This window comes from Hippocampus bargibanti, linkage group LG08 (genome assembly GCF_051943395.1).
Source record: "Hippocampus bargibanti isolate YZ-2025 linkage group LG08, ASM5194339v1, whole genome shotgun sequence".
In the NCBI taxonomy this organism is placed as follows: Eukaryota; Metazoa; Chordata; class Actinopteri; order Syngnathiformes; family Syngnathidae; genus Hippocampus; species Hippocampus bargibanti.
Window position 1 is genome coordinate 3,254,707 of NC_142741.1, and position 22,579 is coordinate 3,277,285.

Genomic DNA, 22,579 nt, shown 5'->3' on the forward strand with positions numbered 1-22,579 from the left:
TATATATATATATATATATATATATATATATATATATATGTATATATATATATATATAGTATAAGTCTCGTTATATCGATATCGGATATATCGATAGTCCCGGTTATATCGATACTATTTGTATGCACGCACGGAGAAAATTACGTGCAAACAGGGTCGGATATATCGATAGTCCCGGTTATATCGATATTTTTTCGGACTCCCTTGAATATCGATATAACGAGACTTTACTGTATATACCCCGAAGAAACTCAAATAGATAGAAAGCTAGCTAGCTAATGGATAGCTAATAGATAACCAGACAGCGAGCCAGCTAGACAGCTTACAGCAAGTTATCTAGACAGCTAATAGCTAGCTAGCTAGTGGATAGCAAATAAATAGCGAATAGATAGCCAACAGCTAGCCAGCCAGCTAGACAGCTAATAGTCATTGAAATCTAAAATTTTGTTAAGATAAAATGTTAGGAAATATACAGCAAATAAAACCATTAAAATTGTCGATCAAGACTATGATACCAAAAAATTTACATAAATTTAATTTTCTTAATATTTTATTGATAACAATTTTTGGGAAAAAAATCATATAAACACTTTTTGAAAAGAATTGAGAGCCACAAAAATGGAGAGAAATGGCATGTCAGGTGTAAAAAAAAAAACATTTACATATTTACAAACAATATTGTCCCTCATGCGTAAATGCATGCAAATAAATACTGCATGTGTTGTAATTTTCCCTCGGGATAATATAGCATGTGTGTATACGTACGTACGTGCGTGCGTGTGTGTGTCTTAAATGTGTTTGTGTCACGTTGTAAACATCTCATAGCGATTGCTCGCTGGGATTCATCACTCGACCCATGAACAAAATGGATCCTGTTAGAAAAATAAACACAGTTGTCACATCGATTTGAATCTGCACATACCAAATCAATGTAAATCCTCACACCTGTTAAAGGACTATATTACCCACAATCCCCCAGGGCATAGTTTGACAAAGTATCATTGTGCGTAGCATCGAGTTTTTCCAATTCTAATCAATGAGTACTACACTCAAATACTGTAAGCCAAAAACAAAGTGTACCTGTTTTAATGTGTCTCAACAAGAACAGGAAAGGTCGGTCTGCTTTGAAGACGGGAGAACGGGAACGCTTCAGTAGCACCATGGCTGAAACATGATTTATTATTATTTATTTTTTTAAACAACAACAAACTGTTCAATTGATCTGGCGAATTATGTAAAAATAACTGTAAATACAGTGATACCTTGGATTACAAACTTTGGTTCCCAGACAGAGTGCGTAAGGCGAAAAGTGTGTATCCCAAAAATTAATTTCCCACAAGAAACAATTAAAATGAGAATAATCCGTTCCCAGGTCCCCATAAAACATAATTTTATATTTTTCTAATCCTTAAAACTACACAAAATCTACCTTATTTTATGTATAATAAATGGTGTATAATGTATAATAAATGGTGGCTATGGTGTTATAATTAAAAAAGATAACTTTACTGTATAATAAAGTCGTTTTATTGACCTTTGTGATGGTCGTTGATGGCTTGATGGAATGGAGTGGCCGGATTCATCAGCATTAAACACTTGATGAGGAACGTAGCCTTCTTCTTTCACCATCTTGAGAAATGATCCCTTGTAGGTGCTTTCCCTGCGATCATTTTACCATGTTCCTCATCAATTATGTTCTGTTTAGCTGGGTTGATAGGTTTTTGCATCAAGTGTACAGATGGCTTGTGCGGGTTATTTGTGGAGCCTGATTGATGGGATATTTTAACCTTGCAGTCTAGACTCTGCCTTTGAACTATCAAAGTTGAAACGAGTCCTAATTTCACTGTTTTCTATCCATTTTGTCACTCTCTCTCTGTCGTCTGCCTGTCTCCTTATTGTTTAACCTCCCCCTCACTGCTGCGTTCTTAACCAATCACGTGGCTTTAACCGAAGACTGGGGGTGGTGAATAGAGGACAAAAAAAATGTCGGCTGCCATTTCTTGTTAGGAAAACGGGCTCGTTGGCGAACGACACATCACTCATTGTGGCGCTCCATGTGTATCCCGAAAAATAGTTTGTATGCCAAGGTAAAATTTTCATAAATTTAACGTTCGTAAACCGTAAAGTTCGTAAATCAAGGGGTTTGTAAACTGAGGTATCACTGTATATTTTTAATCTCACTTTTTTTAATCTGGCTATGCTATGACGTCAACACATACCTGTGGCGGCAGCCGCCTTGGTTCCTTCCTCCGTGACTTCGATGGTGACGTCATGAAAAGCTTCGGACACATAGAGCGAATCCTCGGCTGTGCACACAAAAAAAACTATGATTTTTAGAACCGCTGTCATGTACTATGTAATAATAATAATAATAATAATAATAAATAATAATAAAAACATTTTATGTATCAGCACCTTTCAAAACTCTCAAGGTCACTTTACAGTCACAGGATAAGGTTTTCTGTGGGTGAGCAGCGGCAGCCACACGCGTCAGCGTTCACTCAACCCGGAAGTAACTCAAACAAATAGAAAGCTAGCTAGATAGCTCACAGATAATGATAATAATAATAATAATAATAATAATAATAATAATAATACATTTCATTTATAAGCGCCTTTCAAAACTCTCAAGGACACTTTACAGTCACAGGATGTTTTTTCCTGCGCGTGAGCAGCTGCAGCCACATGCGCCATAATTCACTCAATATATACATAACTAATAGCCAGCCAGATAGATCGCTAGCTAGCTAATAGATAGCAAATAGCCAGATAGCTAATAGCCAGCCAGCTAGATTGCTAGCCTGATATGTAACAAATAGCCAGCTAGCTAGCTATTCTCTATCCAGCTAGCTGTCTGCTATCCAGCCAGCTAGATAGCTTCTTCTTTTCCTTAAATATACATGTAGGAGTCAAGATAAATACATACATAAATAAATAAACACAACTAATCATAAATAAACAAAGAAAAGAATCCATTTCATTTCTAAGCGCCTTTCAAAACTCCCAACTCAAATAGAAAGAAGGCTAACTATCTAGCTAATAGCTACCTCGATAGCTACAAAGCTAAAAAATAGATAGCTAGCTAGATTTTAGCTATTTTTTCTTGAAGACGTGCATATTCCGACTGATGTTAACAGACCCAATTCAACTCTCGGGCTTTAGCGCATATGTAGACCCATAGCCTGGGTGCACAGACCTGAAATCCCAGAAAAGTTGGCATCCGATGGGTTGAAGGCATCTCTGATACCCATGGCAGGAAGCGTGGACCTCAAGTTCAATTTGTTGTGCATCTTGAACCTAAGCACGCACAAATTATGACAAACGCAAAAACACTTTGTCGCCGTGACTATGCCCGGCGATTGGTCACCTGGGCAGAAAGACATCCATTTTGGTCCTGCGTAGACCGGTCTCCCAGGAGGCCATGTGGCGAAAGCTTAGCTGAGCCTCCAGGGAAGACAAAGGGGTCTTGCGGTCTGAAGGGAGAACCAGCTGGAGGCTCAGGGACAAACCAGAGTAGGGAAGATCCAGGACCGAATACCTCTGGTTCGACGGTGTTAAGAATTGACCTGAACAGAAAGATAAAATTCTCAATTTAGTCTCGCAGCTAGCATAGCTTTGGACACCCAGGATTTTATCGTTGACTCATTCCCTGCCAGACTATGTGCAAAAATGTGACCACTCCAATGCTAGGGTTTTTATCATTGTCACTCGAATTCCAGGACCCATAGAATATTGAGTTTTAGGACTACATAAACATTCAATACATCGTAAGAAACCTTACACTCTCTTCTTTCATCGTAAACAAAGAGTTATTTCGTAAGTCATTTGGGTCTGGAGTTATCTGAGCTTCAAATGGGGGCTTACAAAAGACAAAATAGTATAGTATAGTATAGTATAGTATAGTATAGTATAGTATAGTATAGTACAGTATAGTATATTATCTAGTAGTATAGTAATAGTATAGTATCTAATAGTATAGTATATAGTAGTATAGTATAGTATCTAGTAGTATAGTATAGTAATAGTATTGTTGTAGATGAAGCTATAGCAAAGCGCTAACATGGAAAACATGGAAATGCTACCCAAACAAGAAAAACAAAACCCGAACAAAATATATAGTATAGTATAGTATAGTATAGTATCTAGTAGTATCTAGTAGTATGGTATAGTATCTAGTAGTATAGTATAGTGATAGTATCTAGTAGTATAGTATAGTAATAGTACAGTATAGTATCTAGTAGTATAGTATAGTAATAGTACAGTATAGTATCTAGTAGTATAGTATAGTAATAGTACAGTATAGTATCTAGTAGTATAGTAATAGTATAGTATCTAGTAGTATAGTATAGTATCTAGTAGTATAGTATAGTAATAGTATAGTATCTAGTAGTATAGTAAAGTAAATACAGTACAAAAGCACTTTAACAACAGATGAAGCTATAGCAAAGCGCTAACATGGAAAACATGGAAATGCTACCCAAATAAGAAAAACAAAACCCGAACAAAATTCGCGAATGGTGTACGTCATATTTTCAATTCCTGAATACATTCGTGAATGGAAGTGAATGAGTTAATTAAAAGGTTAAAAACTTTGTTTCTTAACTAAATAAAAGTATCAAATTTAAGTATCTTAATTTTTAAACAAAAGTCAAAATAAATTAAAAAACACTAACTATTATGCGAAATCCCAAACTATGACAACCTTGATTGCTACTTGTGTCTTTAGCTAATTCGCTAAAGAAAGAGTATCCAAATGCTAATTTGACAGCCCTGTTGTAAAGGCTAACAAACATCCTTTGGCTAACAACGTGCATTGACAGCATGGGCTACCTACCAAAGCGAACCTCAGTAGCCTGGTGCATCATGGGTACTTTAACAGTGGTGCCATCCACCAGGAGAAAATGGAGGTTGTGCGTGTTGACGGCGTGAAACTGCTTTTGCCACATGCCCCTGAACGTCACCGTGCTCAGCAGTGCCATCTGCTGGCCGGATGTCGGTAACGATGAGAACATTGTTGAAGCTTCGGCTTGTTGAACCTCGCCAGATCCAGATAGGTCGCCGCTGCTGCTTCCCGACTGCAGATTAAGCCACGCCTCCTCTGAACACAGGGAACCATTGAGCAAGCTCATTAATTAACACGGTCCTTGAGAGTTTTGAAAGGCGCTTAGGAATTAAATGTATTATTATTACAGCGATACGTTGGCTTGCAAACTTAATTGGTTCCCAGACAGTGTGTAAGGCGAAAAGTGTGTATCCCAAAAAATAATTTCCCATAGGAAACCATTAAAATGAGAATAATCCGTTCCCAGTTCTCCATAAAACATGATTTGCTACTTTCTAATTTTCTAAGTCTTAAAAACACACAAAATATACCTTATTTTATGTATAATGAAGGTGCTATGGTATTATAATTAAAGAAATAAAATGTCCTATATAATAAAGTCGTTTTATTGACCTTTGTGATGGTCGATGGCTTAATGGTATGGAGTGGCCGGTTTCATCAGCATTAAACACTTGATGAGGAATGTAGTCTTCTTTCACCATTTTGAGGAATAATCCCTTGTAGGTGCTTTCTCTGCAATAATTTTATCTAGTTCCTCATCAATTTTGTTCTGTTTAGTTTAGCTTTTTGCATCAAGTGTACAGATGGATTGTGCGGGTTGTTTGTGGACCCTGATTGATGGGAATTTTAACCTTGCAGTCGACAATCAGCCTTTGAAATATCAAAGTTGAAACTCTCTCACTGTTGTCTGCCTGTCTCTTTAATGTTTAAACCCCCCCCCCACCCCCTCACTGCTGCGTTCTTGACCAATCACGTGGCTTTAACAGAAGACTGGGGGCGGGGGAAATTTATCTTGTGACTGTAAAGTGACCTTGACAGTTTTGAAAGGCGCTTATAAATGAAATGTATTATTATTATTATTATTATTATTATTATTATTATTCATGAAGCTTCATTTGCTTACTTATTAGCCCAAAAATGCTAATCGTGAGCATTACCTTTGCGTGAATTATTATTCTGCTGCTGGTGATCTCTTATCACACTGACATCCGCCCACGTTTCAACCTCATGTGTGAATCCGGCGGCGAGTTTAATGCTGTTTTGCACCAATAAGACGCAAGTCTGCTGAAGCCACGCCTCCTTTGTTGCCATTGGACTGCTGCCGTTGTTCACCTCGGCCTGCCGTTGCCGCAGCAGCTCTCGAATGTGAACATCTGCAAGGCAAACAGTTCAGCAGTATAAATTCAGCCCTGGATGACTGTTTCACCTATAATGATGAAATTCGCTAGGTATAATGAGACATATTTATCGTAAGTAGACCCACCAAAAGGCCGCAGATCGATATTTTTGAATATACACAGGAAGTATGGCATTTTGGTTGAAAACTGCCATTTATTGGTCATTTTTGATTATTTATTTATTTGTTCCAGGTGAAATTTCTGCCACAAAAAGCGAAACTCACTTAGCAACATGCTAACCTCACATAGACATAGGAAGTCTGCCATTTTGTTTTTTTTGTTTTTGTTTTTTGAGTCCTTATTTATTTCTTTTGAATTAAAATTCTGGCCAAAAAAACGAAACGAACTTAGCAACATGCTAACCCCACATAGACATAGGAAGTCTGCCATTTTGTTTTTTTTGTTTTTGTTTTTTGAGTCCTTATTTATTTCTTTTGAATTAAAATTCTGGCCAAAAAAACGAAACTAACTTAGCAACATGCTAACCCCACATAGACATAGGAAGTCTGCCATTTTGTTTTTTTTTTGTTTTTGTTTTTTGAGTCCTTATTTATTTCTTTTGAATTAAAATTCTGGCCAAAAAACAAAACTAACTTAGCAACATGCTATTCCCAAATAATAATAAAAATAATAATAGTAAGAATAATAATAGTAATAATAATCGTAATAATAATAATAATACATTTAATTCTAAGCGCCTTTCAAAACTCTCAAGGACACTTTACAGTTTTTTTTGTGTGGGTGAGCAGTGGCAGCCATTTGCACCAGCGTTCACTCTACCCGGAAGTAACACAGCAGCAAAGTTATGAGAGGAAAGGAAAGAAAGAAGTAGAAAAACAGAATGCAGGAGCTGCTGTATGCAGCCACTTTCGGGGTGCCATCTTGAAGTCAAAAAAACTAAATAACAAATAATATGACAACACAAAGACACAGAAAGTCATTCACAGGAAGTCTGCCATTTTGGTTTTGGGTGTTATTTTTTTGCCAGTTCCCAGGACGAACTACTCAAACGTTATTTTTTCTGTCAAATCACATATATATGATGTCGATACAAAAAAAACACTTTAGTCATTGATAAAAATGTTCATCTGCACTGCTTTGAAGGTGTCGGATGTTTCGCTTCTTATCCAAGAGGCTTCGTCAGCAAACTAAAATATTTTGCTGGTAGTTTCGCTCCTATATATATATATATATATATATATATATATATATATATATATATATATATATATATATATATATATATATATATATATATATATATATATAGCCCTAATGGACAGAGGTGGCGGTGCCAGACCTGTGCTCTGATAGATCTGGCATCGCCACCTCTGTCCGGTAGGCATATATATATATATATATCGGGCCAGAGTTACCAGCACAACTTCAGTTCACTGACGAAGCTCTTCGGATGAGGAGCGACATATTCAAAGAAGTACAAATGACCTCTGAAGAAACCTTTTTAGCGATGGACCACTCCTGTACTGACTGAGACCCTACACGGACGAGTCATAGTCATCCCCTTCGATTTTGTTGACTGGCAGCTCTCGCCCCGGTTGTAATTAACCGCGCTAACCTCTTAACCCTACGGCTTCCAAGTAGTGCATAATGAGATTAGCGACGCGGTACGTGGAGGCGGGTATCACAGCTCCGAACCCCCTTCGGGCGCGCCGCAACCCCACCACTACGCACCGCCTGGTACCAACAGCGCTGGCAGGCCGGTCGCTACGGTACCGTTGACGTCGTAGCCCAGGCCGGCTTCCAGTTGGGCTCTGGTGTCGCCCCGGGCGCCAAGCTGCAGTAGGCCTAGGGCGGCCGCCACGCCGGACGGGGACACGGCCAGATTGGTGTCGACGCGACCTTGGGCCATGGCGCGGTATAAGGCCACGGCGAAGCTACCCTGTCGATGCCTCAGAGCGGCCTCCAGGCTGCCGGCGCTGTAGACCGGGGATGCTAGGCAGAGTAGAGCCAAAATGGCGGACGCCGGGAGATGATACATTTCAATATTTCAAGGTCCTGGAAATAGAAAATAATATTTTTCATACACCCTGTTCCCCCCCCACAATGCGCGGATGTTTCAATGTCAATTTTCAAAGATGTCCGAGATGGCGCAGTTAGCCTACTAGCCTTGTTTTTTTTGTTGTTGTTTTTGTTTTGTCACTTTTGGGCGTGGGTTATCTACTAATACTAATACAGTAAAGTCTCGTTATATCGAAATTCTCGGCAGTCGGAAAAAATATCGATATATCCGATCCTGTGGCATGTAAATTTTCTCCTTGCGTTCGTAGAAATAGTATCGTAATAAGCAGTACTATCGATATAACCGATATCAATATAACGAGACTTTACTGTAGTATCGTAATAAGCAGTACTATCGATATAACTGATATCGATATAACGAGACTTTACTGTAGTATCGTAATAAGCAGTACTATCGATATAACTGATATCGATATAACAAGACTTTACTATAGTATCGTAATAAGCAGTACTATCGATATAACCGATATCGATATAACGAGACTTTACTGTACTACTAAATAAATAGTTAAATATTAATTCATAGATATATATATATCTAGCTAGCTAGCGCTACAAAAGTTAGCTAAAAGGATCTTTAGCTAGCTATATTGTCTAGCTGGCTAGCTATCTCTTAGCTATCTAACTATCTGGCTAGCTATATAGCTATCTAGCTCGCTGGCTAGCTATGTAGCTCGATGGCTATTGACTATCAATTAGCTAGCTGGCTAGCTTTCTATCTTAACTATTTGAGTTACTTCCGTGTTGAGTGTGGCTGTTGCTGCTCACCCACAGAAAAAAAATTAGCCTGTGACTGTAAAGTGACCTTGAGAGTTTTTGAAAGGTGTTTATAAATGAAATGTATTATTATTATTAGTATTATTATTATTGTATTATTGTTATTATTATGACTAATACTACTACTAATACTACTACCACTAATACGACTAACACTAATACTACCACTACTACTACTACTACTACTACTACTATTACTACTACTACTATGACGACTACTACTACTACTACGACTACTACTACTATTACTACTACTACTACTACGACTACTACTACAACTACTACTACTACTACTACTACTACTACTACTACTACTACTACTACTACTACTATGACGACTACTACTACTACCACTGACGACTACTACTACTACTACTAATACTACTCTGAGATTTGATTTGTTGGAGTTTTCGAGATTCGCAAAGAAACTATTTACAAATAAAATAGTAAAGACAAAAATCACAAACTCTTTGCCCTATCACCTTCAGCAATTAAATATCATAAAAAAACAAGATATCACTGTACTAAGTTATGATTAACAAATAAGTTGATGCCCTTAAAAACAATGCTGATGATGCCAAACTCTTTAAATTGTGTCACTAATGTATCATTGAGACACAGAGCATATTCTCCTCAATGAAGCTAATCATGAATATTATCATTTACTCTTAGCATGTAATAAATCATGTAAGATTTCATTTCATAAAAGAATAAAAGTACCTCTAAGCGTCGGGATGCGTCCTGTTCGCTGCCGTCCGTCCGCTCTTTCCTGCCTTGAGTCATGAGACCACTTAAAAAGGGGGGACCCTCGCCTTCCGAGCTGATGCTACAGCTGCCGGCGGCGGTGGCGGACTCTGGCGGCGACGTCCGTACCACCGACTTCCGTACCAGCCGCCCGCCCGCCGGCTTTGGGCTCGCGGCGTCCTCCTGCGGGGCCGCAAGGAGGCGCCGGGTAGGCGTGGCCAGAAATAAGCCCCACCCCTTTGTTCATTCATTTCTTCCAACACAGTGTGTGTATAGTAATCCCTTGTTTTTCACGGTTAACGGGGACCAGGACTACACGCCATAGACCAGGGGTGTCAAAGTCATTTTTTGCCGCGGGCCACATTGTAGTTATGGTTTCCTCTCGAGGGCCGTTATGAATTTGGGGAACCCATTAGAATGTTTAAATCCCTTCAAATATTACATATAGAGCACACAGCAAATTAATGAATAACTCGTTTTCAAATCTGAAGTCAAGAATAATGACTTTTATTGTGGTTGACATCCAAAAATATGACATTTTGGCTCAGATTTTAGCAATCATCATGGAATTTAACAAGTTTGATTTGCTTTCGCGGGCCGAAAAAAAATGATGTGGCGGGCCGGATTTGGCCCGCGGGCCTTGACTTTGACACCTGTGCCATAATGGATGTGAATGCTGCTGATACATTTGTTTATAACTGCTATCCCATAGTTGACCAGCAGATGGCTGTGCTTTATTTTTCTTGACATTCCGTTGGGTTGTTGTCACTTACGCTACAGGTTTTACTTTCCGCGCTTCTTTAAGTTTAATTTTCACTGAGAAGACTGCGAAAATGGACATGTTTTATCGCTGTACTGTTTAGCAAGGAAAAGATAAAAAGGACGAAGATCAAAACTTCCATTTCGGACGGAAAGTGGGCAAAGTGGTTTGTACTATTTTATTGCATACGTTTTATTTCATTGATGTAAAGTCCAAATGTTTGTGTGTAAATAATAGCTATATTTTTATACTTATTTGTAGTTCTACGGTGGTGTGAAATCACATTAAAGAATTAACCATCAGTACAAAGAAGACAAAGAAACTGAGTCCTCTGTTTCGAATGGGAGCACAGTACAGTGAGACCTCAACTTACGAACTTAATTGGTTCCCAGACAGAGTGTGTAAGGTGAAAGGTGTGTATCTCAAAAAAAGATTTCCCATAGGAAACCATTAAAATGGGGATAATCCGTTCCCGGATTTCCATAAAATATACTTTTCAACTAAATAAGCCTTAAAACTATACACAACATACCTTATTCTATGTATAATAAATGTGCTATTGTATTGTAATGAAGGAAATACACTGCATTGTATCATAAAGTCACTCTATTTACATTTGTGATGGTCATTGATGGCTTGATGGAATGGCGTTGGAGGTCAAAGGGAATTGCTGTTTGGAAAGAGAGGCGCATTACATGAGGACTGTAATTAAAGAAATAAACTGTGCTGTAAAATAAAATTTTATTGACCTTTTTGATGGTCGTTGATGGCTTATGGAAGGAGAGTCACCTTCCATAAGGACTGTTGGTAACTTAACCTCTGGTGCTGTTCGGTTGTGTGCTTCCGCCGAAGATCACTCCGCCAGTGGTGGTGGGTGTGCATTATGAAAATAGTGCTTATTATAAGGTTTAATTTTCAGAAATTTGACGTTTCTAAGACGAAAAGTTTGTAAAATGAGGTGTTTGTAAGTGGAGGTCTCACTGTACGCTCAGTAGAAGTCATTTGAAGCCATTTTACAAATTATGGACACAACTTTTCCGGGGACGTCGGTTGTCCTTTAAGGAACCTAACCCAGATAATTTCATGTCCAGCAAACACTCAATCTGCGTAAAAGTACGTGTCATTTCATCAACACAAAATAATCTTAAATGAACCATGGTTTGCAAACAACATAGACACATAAATCAGTTTTGGAAGCGTTAAAGCTGTCGTACCTAAAGTTATGGTGGAAGCACAGACATTGTTCCTAAGTGGCCTAGATGCTGGTGGATTAAGGGGTGACCGCTGGCCGGTGACGGCGGACCGGCATCGCAATCGAAATGTGCCAGGTACGCCGCCGAGGATTAGACGTGGTGGAGCTGCCCCACGCCAGCTCCGCATCACGGCGACAAGAGCGTGGCGGGAAAAGGGAGCATGGGAAAGACTAAAGGACAAATCCCAAACCGGGTGGGAATGTCAACACATATTTAAGAGGCAACCCTTGCCTCGCAAATGTCCAAACATTCTTAAACAAATGCTTTAAAAGTCCTCATGTGAACTCACATATTGGTTTCTGATGGAGAATAAGAAGTAATCATATTTAAAGGACAAACGACGTCTTCGGACAAGTTGTGTCCATAATTTGTAAAATGGCTTCAAATGACTTCTACTGAGCGTATTTTAAAAAGATTCCACCGCATATAGCTATATTTTACATTTTAAGACTCACGCTGAATATTCAGGAAGTCTTGTTTTTGAGTTGGTGACGAGTCCGTACGTGACGTCACTAAAGGAACGCCCCACACCGAAAAAAATACACATTGTAGCAGTCCTTCCATCACGTCAATGTATTTTGCTGTATTGTTTGGTCTGAGAACCTTGTGTTGCACCCAAAAGCCGCCGGAAGAGGGTGTCCAAGCTCCATATAAGGAATTTATCAGCCTGTGGAAACGGAGGTGGCCACAGGAGGTCGCCATTTTGTGTGTCTTTTTCGTTGAGACATCTCCCCTCAATGTTGCCTCAAAATGGCCCATATAATTCTTTAATCGATTGCAAACATGTATGCTTTCCTCTTCAGAACTATTATTCAATGAACAAATGATTAAGACTTGATAAATGTATTAACAAAAATTTGCAAACTAAGATTGGCTAGTCACATTCGCAAGTAACTAGCCAATCATAGTATCACTTGCCGCTAGTGACAAGCATACTGGCCAGAGCTAGCACTCTGTATCTGTATCTTTGCATAAGCAAATATATTTTTCTGTTGATTTAATAGCTGTTTTGTCAACCCACAAAGGCTGAAGATGGAGAAGAAATGGATTTGGTTGCCGATATACTGTTAAAGCCATTTTCAAGACGGACTTTTCAAGACTAGATGGACATCATTAAGAAAGGTTGGGAAGCTAGCAAAAATAGACAATAATATTGCAATTTTATGAGAATAAAACACATTCATAGTAAAAATTTGAACCGTTTAATGGCCGTATTAGGTATTAAGTTATTTCCTGGCCGACAGCATCAAACCACACTCGTAGCACTACTGAAGGCCGAGAAGTGACACGCACGGCCCGCCACTACTTCTTGGCCATGCTCGGAAATCTGGTGGAGCGCTCAAACTCACAACGACCGTGAAGAAATGACCTGACGTTGTGGTACTGTGGACATTGTGGTTTCAACATTCTTTGAGTGAAGCGGACGACCGGCGCGGATGACAAAACGGTGAGACCTTCCAGTGACCATGACAAATTCGGAAGTGATGTTGACAAAATGGTGGAATATTCCAGACATGTTATGAGATGGGGGGGGGGGGGGATGAAATATCATAAAATCATAGAACGCACCATAAACTGTCAAAATGAAGGAAAGTTCAAGTGATGTGTTCCACTGTAGAAAGTCCTGGTGACAAAATGGTCCTAATATTTCACTGATAAAATGGGCGGAACGTTCCATTGACGAAATTGTACAAATGTTTCACTTACAAAATGGCGGAACATTAATTTGACAAAATGGTGGAATTATTTCACTGACAAAAAAAAAGTGAAACTTTACAGTAACAATATGAGGGGATTTTCAAGTGACAAAATGACGGAATGTTTTTCGCGAGGTAGAAAATGGTGAAGTCCATTCCAGCGAATTGACTACTTTAGGCGGAAGTGCAATTCACAAAATAGACGCAAGAGGGGAGCATAGCACTTCCATACGCTTGCTTGCGACCCACACCCCACAAAAATATGTATTTTATTATTTTATTCATGTATTGATAATAATAATAGTAATAACAATAATAATGCGGTGTGAATATTAATGATGTCAATCGTAATACAGTCCTCACTTGTGATTGACATGTACCATCAAATCAAATGTCCAGTGAATGCTGACATCATCGCATTACCGTATTTTCCGGTGTATAAGGCACAAACAAAAGCCTTCATTTTCTTCAAAAAATGACCCTTCGCCTTATACGTGAAGTAATATTGAGCCACAACAAGTCTCTCAACTACATTTTCCCCCCGTTGAAGTAGTACGCAAACCCTGCCTCTACTGTACATTTTTTTAAAATATATCTTATATTTGGAAAACTTGTTTCATTCATTGAAGGTGAGCCTTATACACCTTATACATTACATTTATGAGCTCCTTTCAAAACTCTCAAGGTCACTTTACAGTCATGGGATACATTTTTTTTCCTATGGGTGAGCAGCGGCAGCCACACGCGCCAGCGTTCACTCAACCCCAAAGTAAATAGATAGAAAGCTAGCTAGCCAGCTAGTAGATAGCTAATAGATAGTCAACAGATAGCTCGCTAGATAGCACCTAGATAGCCATATAGCTAATAGAAAACTAGCAAGATAGTTAGCTAGCTAATACACTGAATGTCACGATTGTATTTTGGACAGCCGCCCTCATTTCAAGCTCATATAACTACAGAACCATATAACTTAGGACACACTGGTAAATGTTATATATTGTAGCTCATTTATTTTATAATTTTTTCATCCATGTTTAAGCCAAAGTGTGTAAATATGTTTTATTGTTAAATGACAAAAAAGGTTTTGCTCCACTTGTACATGAAGTGTAAACACAATGAAATTATTTAAATATGAATTTACATGCTCAGAAACATTTCTGAAAAAGAAAATATCCCGAACCAAGCGTAATGCAACGAAACGACAAAATTCATGCAGTTTAAAAATACAGTGATAACTTGGCTTACGAACTTAATTGGTACCCAGACAGTGTAAGACGAAAAGTGTGTATCCCAAAAATCAATTTCCCATAGGAAACCATTAAAATGAGAATAATCCGTTCCCAGGTCGCCATAAAACACAATTTTCTAATTTTCTAAGCCTTAAAACTACACAAAATATACCTTATTTTATGTATAATAAATGTGCTATGGTATTATAATTAAAGAAATAAACTGTACTGTATAATAAAGTCATTTTATTGACCTTTGTGATGGTTGTTGATAGCTTGATGGAATGGAGTGGGCGGCTTAATCAGCATTAAACACTCAATGAGGAACGTAGCCTTTTTCTTTCACCATCTTGAGGAATGATCCCTAGTAGGTGCTTTCTCTGCCATAATTTTACCTTGTTCCTCATCAATTGTGTTCTGTTTAGCAGGGTTGATAGCTTTTTGCATCAAGTGTACAGATGGCTTGCGCGGTTTATTTGTGGGGCTGATTGATGGGAATTTTAACCTTGCAGTCTACACTCTGCCTTTGAACTATCAAAATTGACACGAGTCCAAATTTCACTGCTTTCTATCCATTTTGTCTCTCTCTGTCGTCTGCCTGTCTCTTTAATGTTTAAACCACCTCCCCTCACTGCTGCGTTTGTGACCAATCACGTGGCTTTAACCGAAGACTGGGGGCGGGGAATAGAGGACAAAAAAATGTCGGCTGCCATTTTCTTTTTAGGAGACGGGCTCATTCGTGAACGACACATTAGTCATTGTGGCAGCTCCGTGTGTATCCCGAAAAATAGTTCATATGCCAAGGTAAAATTTTCATAAATTTAACGTTCGGAACCCGAAAAGTTCGTAAGGCAAGGGGTTCGTAAACCGAGGTATCACTGTAGTTCGTTTTGTCAGAGACCTCCACGTTAAATGTAAAATTCCTCGACGTCTTCCTCCAATCGTCCATCTACAAGCGCTTCACGGTCATCCCCGTTGAGTGTCATCATGGCGTCTTTCCCGTCCATTGTCCTTTCCGACGGGGCCGTTTGGCCTTCTGGATGTAAATTTTTCCAGCGGGACGCCGGCAGGCACGCTTGGTAGACATAAGCCGACATCACGCTAAGGTCCACGCCCCCTATTCGGACCGTCGTCCCCGTGTCCACATCCGTCTCTTCGGCCCCCAATAGGGTGTCCACGTTGAGACGAAAGGGAGGGACTTGTGCCGGGGTCGCGGGTCCCGGCGAAGAGCTCAAATTGGGCAAGGAGAAAAGCGATTCGGAGCGGCTGCCGCTACCTTTGACATCTGAGGGATGGAACCATTCGGGATAGAAGTCGTCCTCGCCGCATAACGGAAGGGAACGCAGGGATGCTTGATGATGCAGGACCTTTGGAGGTTGATGGCAGCGGCGCATGTGAGCTGCTTGCACCTATTGGATTGGATTGGATTGAATTAGCCTTTATTAGTCACACAGTGGAGACATTTACGTTTGACAGCAAGTTTGTAAATTGGGGAGCTTGAAAAAGCTCCACACCACCATTACAAAAAAAAACCTAATTAATTACATAATTAATTAGAAAATTAATTTTTTGATTGCTTAATAAATACATAAATAAATGAATAAACAAATCCCTAAGTAGCTAGCTAGATAGCTAGCTAGAGAGAGAGATTGATAGAGATAGGTAGGTAGATAGATAGATAGATAGATAGATAGATAGATAGATAGATAGATAGATAGATAGATAGATAGATAGATAGATAGATAGATAGATAGATAGATAGATAGATAGATAGATAGATAGATAGATAGGTGGGTAGGTAGGTAAATAGATAGACAGGTAGATAGGTAGATTGGTAGATAGGTAGATTGGTAGATAGATAGATAGATAGATAGATAGATAGATAGATAGATAGATAGATAGATAGATAGATAGATAGATAGATAGATAGATAGATAGATAGATAGATAGATAGATAGATAGATAGATAGATAGATTGGCAGGTAGATCGATAGATAGATTGGTAGATAGGTAGGTAGGTAGGTGGGTAGGTAGATTGGTAGGTAGATAGATAGATAGATAGATAGATAGATAGATAGATAGATAGATAGATAGATAGATAGATAGATAGATAGATAGATAGATAGATAGATAGATAGATAGATAGATAGATAGATAGATAGATAGATAGATTGGTAGGTAGGTAAATAGATAGACAGGTAGATTGGTAGGTAGATAGATAGATTGGTAGATAGATAGATTGGTAGGTAGATCGATAGATAGATTGGTAGACAGGTGGGTAGGTAGATTGGTAGGTAGGTGGGTAGGTAGGTAGGTAGGTAGGTAGGTAGATAGATAGATTGGTAGATAGATAGGTAGGTGGGTAGGTAGATAGATAGATAGATAGATAGATAGATAGATAGATAGATAGATAGATAGATAGATAGATAGATAGATAGATAGATAGATAGCGTCCTTTTTACCAGTGGATCAGCAACGTCATGGTGAAATGTGCACCATCTGCTACAAGCTAAATGTAGAAAACAAACACGAAACCGTAGCATCCATCGCTTAAAAAAAAGCCATTGCCTCACATCTCCTGTTCCACGTAAATCCGCTTCCATTCCAAGCCGCGACAGTGACAAAAGAAAACACAAAAAAAAAAAAAAAAAGCAAGGCTCGTAGGAGCACTGGCTACTCGGGCGCCATCTTGCACTTCATATTGTCATCCCACATTAGCATTTTATTAGCCTCCAACGGCGCTAACGAACTGTTGCTTCATGTGATTCAAGACAAAAGCAAACGAAACCAGATTCTGACCTGCAGGAGTATTTTATTCCCGTCGTAGTCGTGCGTCTGCCACCTCACGTCACTGATGGGCCTGCACGCGTTGGGCAGGAGCGGCACCAGGGCGCCGACGTCTCGCACCCTCACCTCCACCACCGCCGAGTCCAGTGGAGTCGGGCGCTTCCCCCTGGGTAGCCTTCGGAAGGCCATCTGGACCTCCAAGTGGGGGTTGGCGTAGACCACCAGGAAGCAGAAGTCGTTCTTTTTGTGGGCCAGCCGGCGACCCAGCAGAAGCTTGTACAACCGCACCGTGTGGGGGTAGTTGTCATGGCAACAGTACAGCGTCAGTCGTACGGTCCCTTTACCGTAGCGGACCCTCCTCAAAGCCCATAACGGGGTACCGGACCCCAGCGTGAAAAAATCCTGCGTGGACGACGTTCCTAAACGCTCCTCGCTGTGATGGTAGCGCCAAGGTGGACGCGCTAGCTCGTGGTCGCCACCGTTGCCTTCCCGGAGGAATAAAATGACCGCCATTGCTGGTTGGGGAGCAGATCCTCCTTGTCGGTGCTTGAGTTGGGGAGGCTCGTAGGAAGAGGCGCGCTCCGACACCCTGAAGAGCTGCAGCTCCGGGTGGAGCCGCGCTAGCACGCTGTCCGCCGCCCGTTGAAGGGCGTCGCCCTCGCCGGGGTTCGCGATCAGGTGCACGCTCACCAGGAAGGGGTCTCGCTGGAGGTCGCCCATCCAAACGTCGTCTGTATGATGGGGGGAAAAAAAGTATTTATTTGTCTGTCTATCTGTAGCTAGCTAGCTAGCTAGCTAGCTAGCTACCTTGCTATCTATATATCTATCCAACTAGCTATTTATGTGTTTGTTTATTCATTTATTTATCATCTATCTGTCTGTAGCTAGCTAGCTAGCTAACTAGCGTGCTATTTATCTATCTAGATAGCTATTTATTCATTTGTTTTTCATCTATCTATCTGTAGCTAGCTAGCTAACTTTTTTAAGCAAAATTTATTTATTTATGTATGTATTTATGTATTTATTTATGTATTTATTTATTCATTTATGTATTTGTTTTTCATCTATCTATCTGTAGCTAGCTAGCTAACTAGCTGGCTATCTAGCTTGCTATTTATCTATCTAGATAGCTATTTATTTGTTTGTTTATTTATTTATTTATTTATGTATTTATTTGTTTATTCATTTATGTATTTGTTTTTCATCTATCTATCTGTAGCTAGCTAGCTAACTAGCTGGCTATCTAGCTTGCTATTTATCTATCTGGATAGCTATTTATTTGTTTGTTTATTTATTTATTTAGTTATTCATTTATGTATTTGTTTTTCATCTATTTATCTGTAGAAACTCTCAAGGACATTTTACAGTCACAGGATAAGTTCTCTGTGGGTGAGCAGCGGCAGCCACACGCGCCAGTGTTCACTCAACCCGGAAGTAAATACTGTAGATAGAAACCTAACTATCCAGCTAGTCGATAGCTAATAGATAGCCAGCAGATAGATAGCTAGATAGCTATCCAGCTAAATAGCTCTCTGGCTAATAGCTAGCTATCTAGATAGTTAGTTAGCTAATACACTGAATGTCACTATTATACACACAGATAGAAAGCTGGCTAGCCAGCCAGTAGATAGCTAATAGATAGCCAACAGATAGCTAACTAGATAGCTTGCCACTTAGATAGCTATATCGCTAATAGATAGTTAGCTAGATAGTTAGCTAATACACTGAATGCCACTATTAAATACACAGATAACTAACACATAGCTAGCTAGCTAGATAGATAGCCACTTAGAGCTATATAGCTGCTAGCTAGGTAGCTAGTTATCTAATACACTGAATGTAACTAAATAAGACACACACACACACACACTGTCAAACGTCCTGTGTTGCAGATCAGCAAACTGCTATTGGCTCTAATCCACATCGTGACCCACAAAAGTGACAATTGGGCCTGCTCACACCATCACACATCCACTGATGTCATTGGGGGGGGGGGGGGGATTAATTACAGGATCACAGATAACCCCCCCCCCCCCCCCCCCACCCCCGAAAAGTAATCATGGGTTAGTGGTTGTGTGTTTGCGTGTTGTACTCACTGCTAGTAGATGACACAGGACTGTAATCTGACCTGGGAAGGACAAAGTAGAAAGCGAGCGTTTATGTTAAAGTGATTGGCAAATAGCAGCAATTTAAAAGCAAAGCTCACCAACCCCCCACCCCACCCCTAAATATAAATCAAAATATTTTCCCAAGCCAAATTCACAACTGGCAACCCGCACATGCCATCTGACAGGCAGACGACAGAGAGAGAGAGTGACAAAATGGATAAAAAACAGTGAAATTTAGACTAGTTTCAACTTTGATAGTTCAAAGGCAGAGTGTCGACTGCAAGGTTAAAATTCCCATCAATCAGCGACACGAAACTGCGAGACTAATAAAGGCAATCCGATTTAATCAGGCTCCACAAATAACCCGCACACCATCTGTACACTTGATGCAAAAAGCTATCAACCCAGCTAAACAGAACACAATTGATGAGGAACTAGGTAAAATTATTGCAGCGAAAGCACCTACAAGGGATCATTCCTCAAGATGGTGAAAGAAGAAGGTTACGTTCCTCATCAAGTGTTTAATGCTGATGAAACCGGTCACTCCATTCCATCAAGCCATCAACGACCATCAAAGGTAAATAAAACAACTTTATTATACAGTACAGTTTATTTCATTAATTATTATACCATAGCACATTTATTATACATAAAATAAGGTGTATTTTGTGTAGTTTTAAGGCTTAGAAAATTACAAAATTGTGTTTTATGGGGACCTGGGAACGGATTATTCCATTAAGCCATCAACGACCGTCACAAATGTAAATAAAACATTTTTATTATATAGTACAGTTTATTTCTTTAGTTATAATACCATAGCACACTTATTATACAAAAAATAAGAATAAGAAAAAAATATACAGTAAAGTCTCGTTATATCGATATCGGATATATCGATAGTCCCGGTTATATCGATACTATTTCTATGCACGCACGGAGAAAATTACATGCAAACAGGGTCGGATATATCGATAGTCCCGGTTATATCGATATTTTTTCGGACTCCCTTGAATATCGATATAACGAGACTTTACTGTATAATAATATATTTTGTGTAGTTTTAAGGCTTAGAAAATTAGAAAATTATTTTTTATGGGGACCTGGGAACGGATTATTCTCATTTTAATGGTTTCCTATGGGAAATTAAATTTTTGGGATACACACTTTTCACCTTACACACTCTGTCTGGGAACCAATTAAGTTTGTAAAACGAGGTATCACTGTATAATGAGCCGACTGTCAACATCCAAAAACAATAATGGATACCAGCAGCAACCACAAAAAAAACAATACACTTGAGACTTGACTCTGGTATGACCCGCCAATTTTGGATCAACTTCTTCCTCCATTTTTTTTTTTTTTTTGGAAGACGCTCTGAGACAAGTTACGGCCTTTTGAAATCCAAAAATATTCAATTCCTGTGTGGTCCCTTTCTTTCCATTGGAAAAGTCTTGCCTGTCATTAAACATTCAAAGCTACTCCATCCAAAAAAAAGTCCCCAAAATGCAAATAAAAGATGAAAACTAAAGGAGGTATTACCTCCAAATGCGGCGAAACGGTGCGAGTCTGGTGGGAAATTCCCAAGCTCTTTAGACAAAACGTGGAAAAATGCGGTTTGGATAGGAAGCTACGATGCTAGCCACCTAGATAGCTGCAGATGTTACCTATTATTTGACTGTTTTGTGTGGATTTTTACATACAGGTAAAAATGACCCTAAAATGATAGCTAGGCAGATAGCTAAAAGCTAGCCAGCTAGATTAGCTATGTATTGGCTAGCTATTAGCTAGCTAGCTTTCTATCTATTTTAGTTACTTCCAGGTTGAGTGAACGCTGCTCACCCACAGCATAACTTATCCTGTGACTGAAAAGTGACCTTAAGAGTTTTGAAAGGCGCTTATAAATGAAATGTATTATTATTATTATTATTATTATTATTAAAAAAACAAAACCGGAAAAAAATTCGGGAATGGCACTATGTAATATTTTATATTCCAAAATTCCAATTCCAAAATTTAAAGGGGTGTGGTCAAAAGATTAAAAAAAAGTATTTCTACGCACAAAAGAAAATGTCAGGAGACTGAAATGTACAACGGCGCAAAAAAAAGTTTTATAAAAGCAAATGTACATAGTGCAAAGTATAAAATATATACATATAAAATGATATTTGATCTATATAACTGTATTGACTTGACATAAGGTGGCTGTGCTATTTACAACAATCAGTTTTAAAATCAACAAGTAAAAACGAATAATGAACATTTAACGATTTGTCTTTTCTTATTTTTTTAGGCTCTGTGATTATTTCAAAAATATTTTTATAATAAATATTTTTGTACCCGTTTTCAATTACTATTTAAAAGACAGCGAAGGGAAAAAACGCCATATGATTTGAGTGAGCAAAATTAGCATCATTAGGTGGTCAGATTTCAAAATAAATTCCGTCCGGAGAAATAAATGAAAAAAAAAATGAATGGAAAATGTCTTTGATAAAATCAAATTATATTATCAATTGTATTTTTTTCGGTTATAACAACAACATCATACCACACACGAGGTCCATTTGTTTATATCGGAAAAAATATATTCGTTTTAACAACACAAATATACCGAAAATCACGTGACTTCCGGCACTTATGTGTCATGTATATTACTGTATACATTTTTGTCATGTGTAGTAGAGCATCTGGTAGTGATTTCTTCTCCTCCTGCTCTTTTTTTTGTTACTCACCCTGCAGTTTCTGCTCCAGAATCCGCGCATTCATCTTCAGCAGAGTTTTTTTCCATCTCAAGACGAGATTTAATAAATGTAGAAGGGAGCGAGAGGCATTTTTTTTGCCGCAAAATACGCAATGAGGTGATAGCTTTCTTGAGTCAGTCTGACTGGAGCGTCGCAAGCAACAGGCGGCTAGAGTCAAGCAACGATGCCTTAGGGTACCGTAGGAA

General features: G+C 39.0%; 2 protein-coding genes across 3 annotated transcripts; both read right to left on the bottom strand.

Annotated features, from left to right (window-relative positions):
* Positions 1 to 557: 557 nt before the first annotated feature.
* On the bottom strand, positions 558 to 10,459 carry serpine3 (serpin peptidase inhibitor, clade E (nexin, plasminogen activator inhibitor type 1), member 3). 2 transcript variants are annotated; one of them, XM_089002525.1, is made up of 9 exons: positions 9,778 to 10,459; positions 7,975 to 8,256; positions 6,001 to 6,216; positions 4,835 to 5,098; positions 3,368 to 3,566; positions 3,197 to 3,297; positions 2,220 to 2,306; positions 1,081 to 1,164; positions 558 to 872 (listed from the first exon to the last, which is right to left on the bottom strand). In XM_089002525.1, the coding sequence occupies exons 2-9, from the start codon at positions 8,237 to 8,239 to the stop codon at positions 820 to 822; spliced, it is 1,269 nt and encodes a 422-aa protein (XP_088858651.1). In that variant the 5' UTR covers positions 8,240 to 8,256; positions 9,778 to 10,459; the 3' UTR covers positions 558 to 819. The 2 variants fall into 2 exon arrangements, with proteins under 2 accessions (XP_088858651.1, XP_088858650.1); XM_089002524.1 differs by having other exon boundaries at positions 7,933 to 8,256.
* A 4,061-nt stretch (positions 10,460 to 14,520) lies between these two features.
* fam124a (family with sequence similarity 124 member A) lies at positions 14,521 to 22,494 on the bottom strand. The gene is made up of 4 exons (XM_089002526.1): positions 22,365 to 22,494; positions 19,624 to 19,655; positions 17,540 to 18,258; positions 14,521 to 16,149 (listed from the first exon to the last, which is right to left on the bottom strand). The coding sequence occupies exons 1-4, from the start codon at positions 22,418 to 22,420 to the stop codon at positions 15,649 to 15,651; spliced, it is 1,308 nt and encodes a 435-aa protein (XP_088858652.1). The 5' UTR covers positions 22,421 to 22,494; the 3' UTR covers positions 14,521 to 15,648.
* Between the last annotated feature and the right edge of the window lie 85 nt (positions 22,495 to 22,579).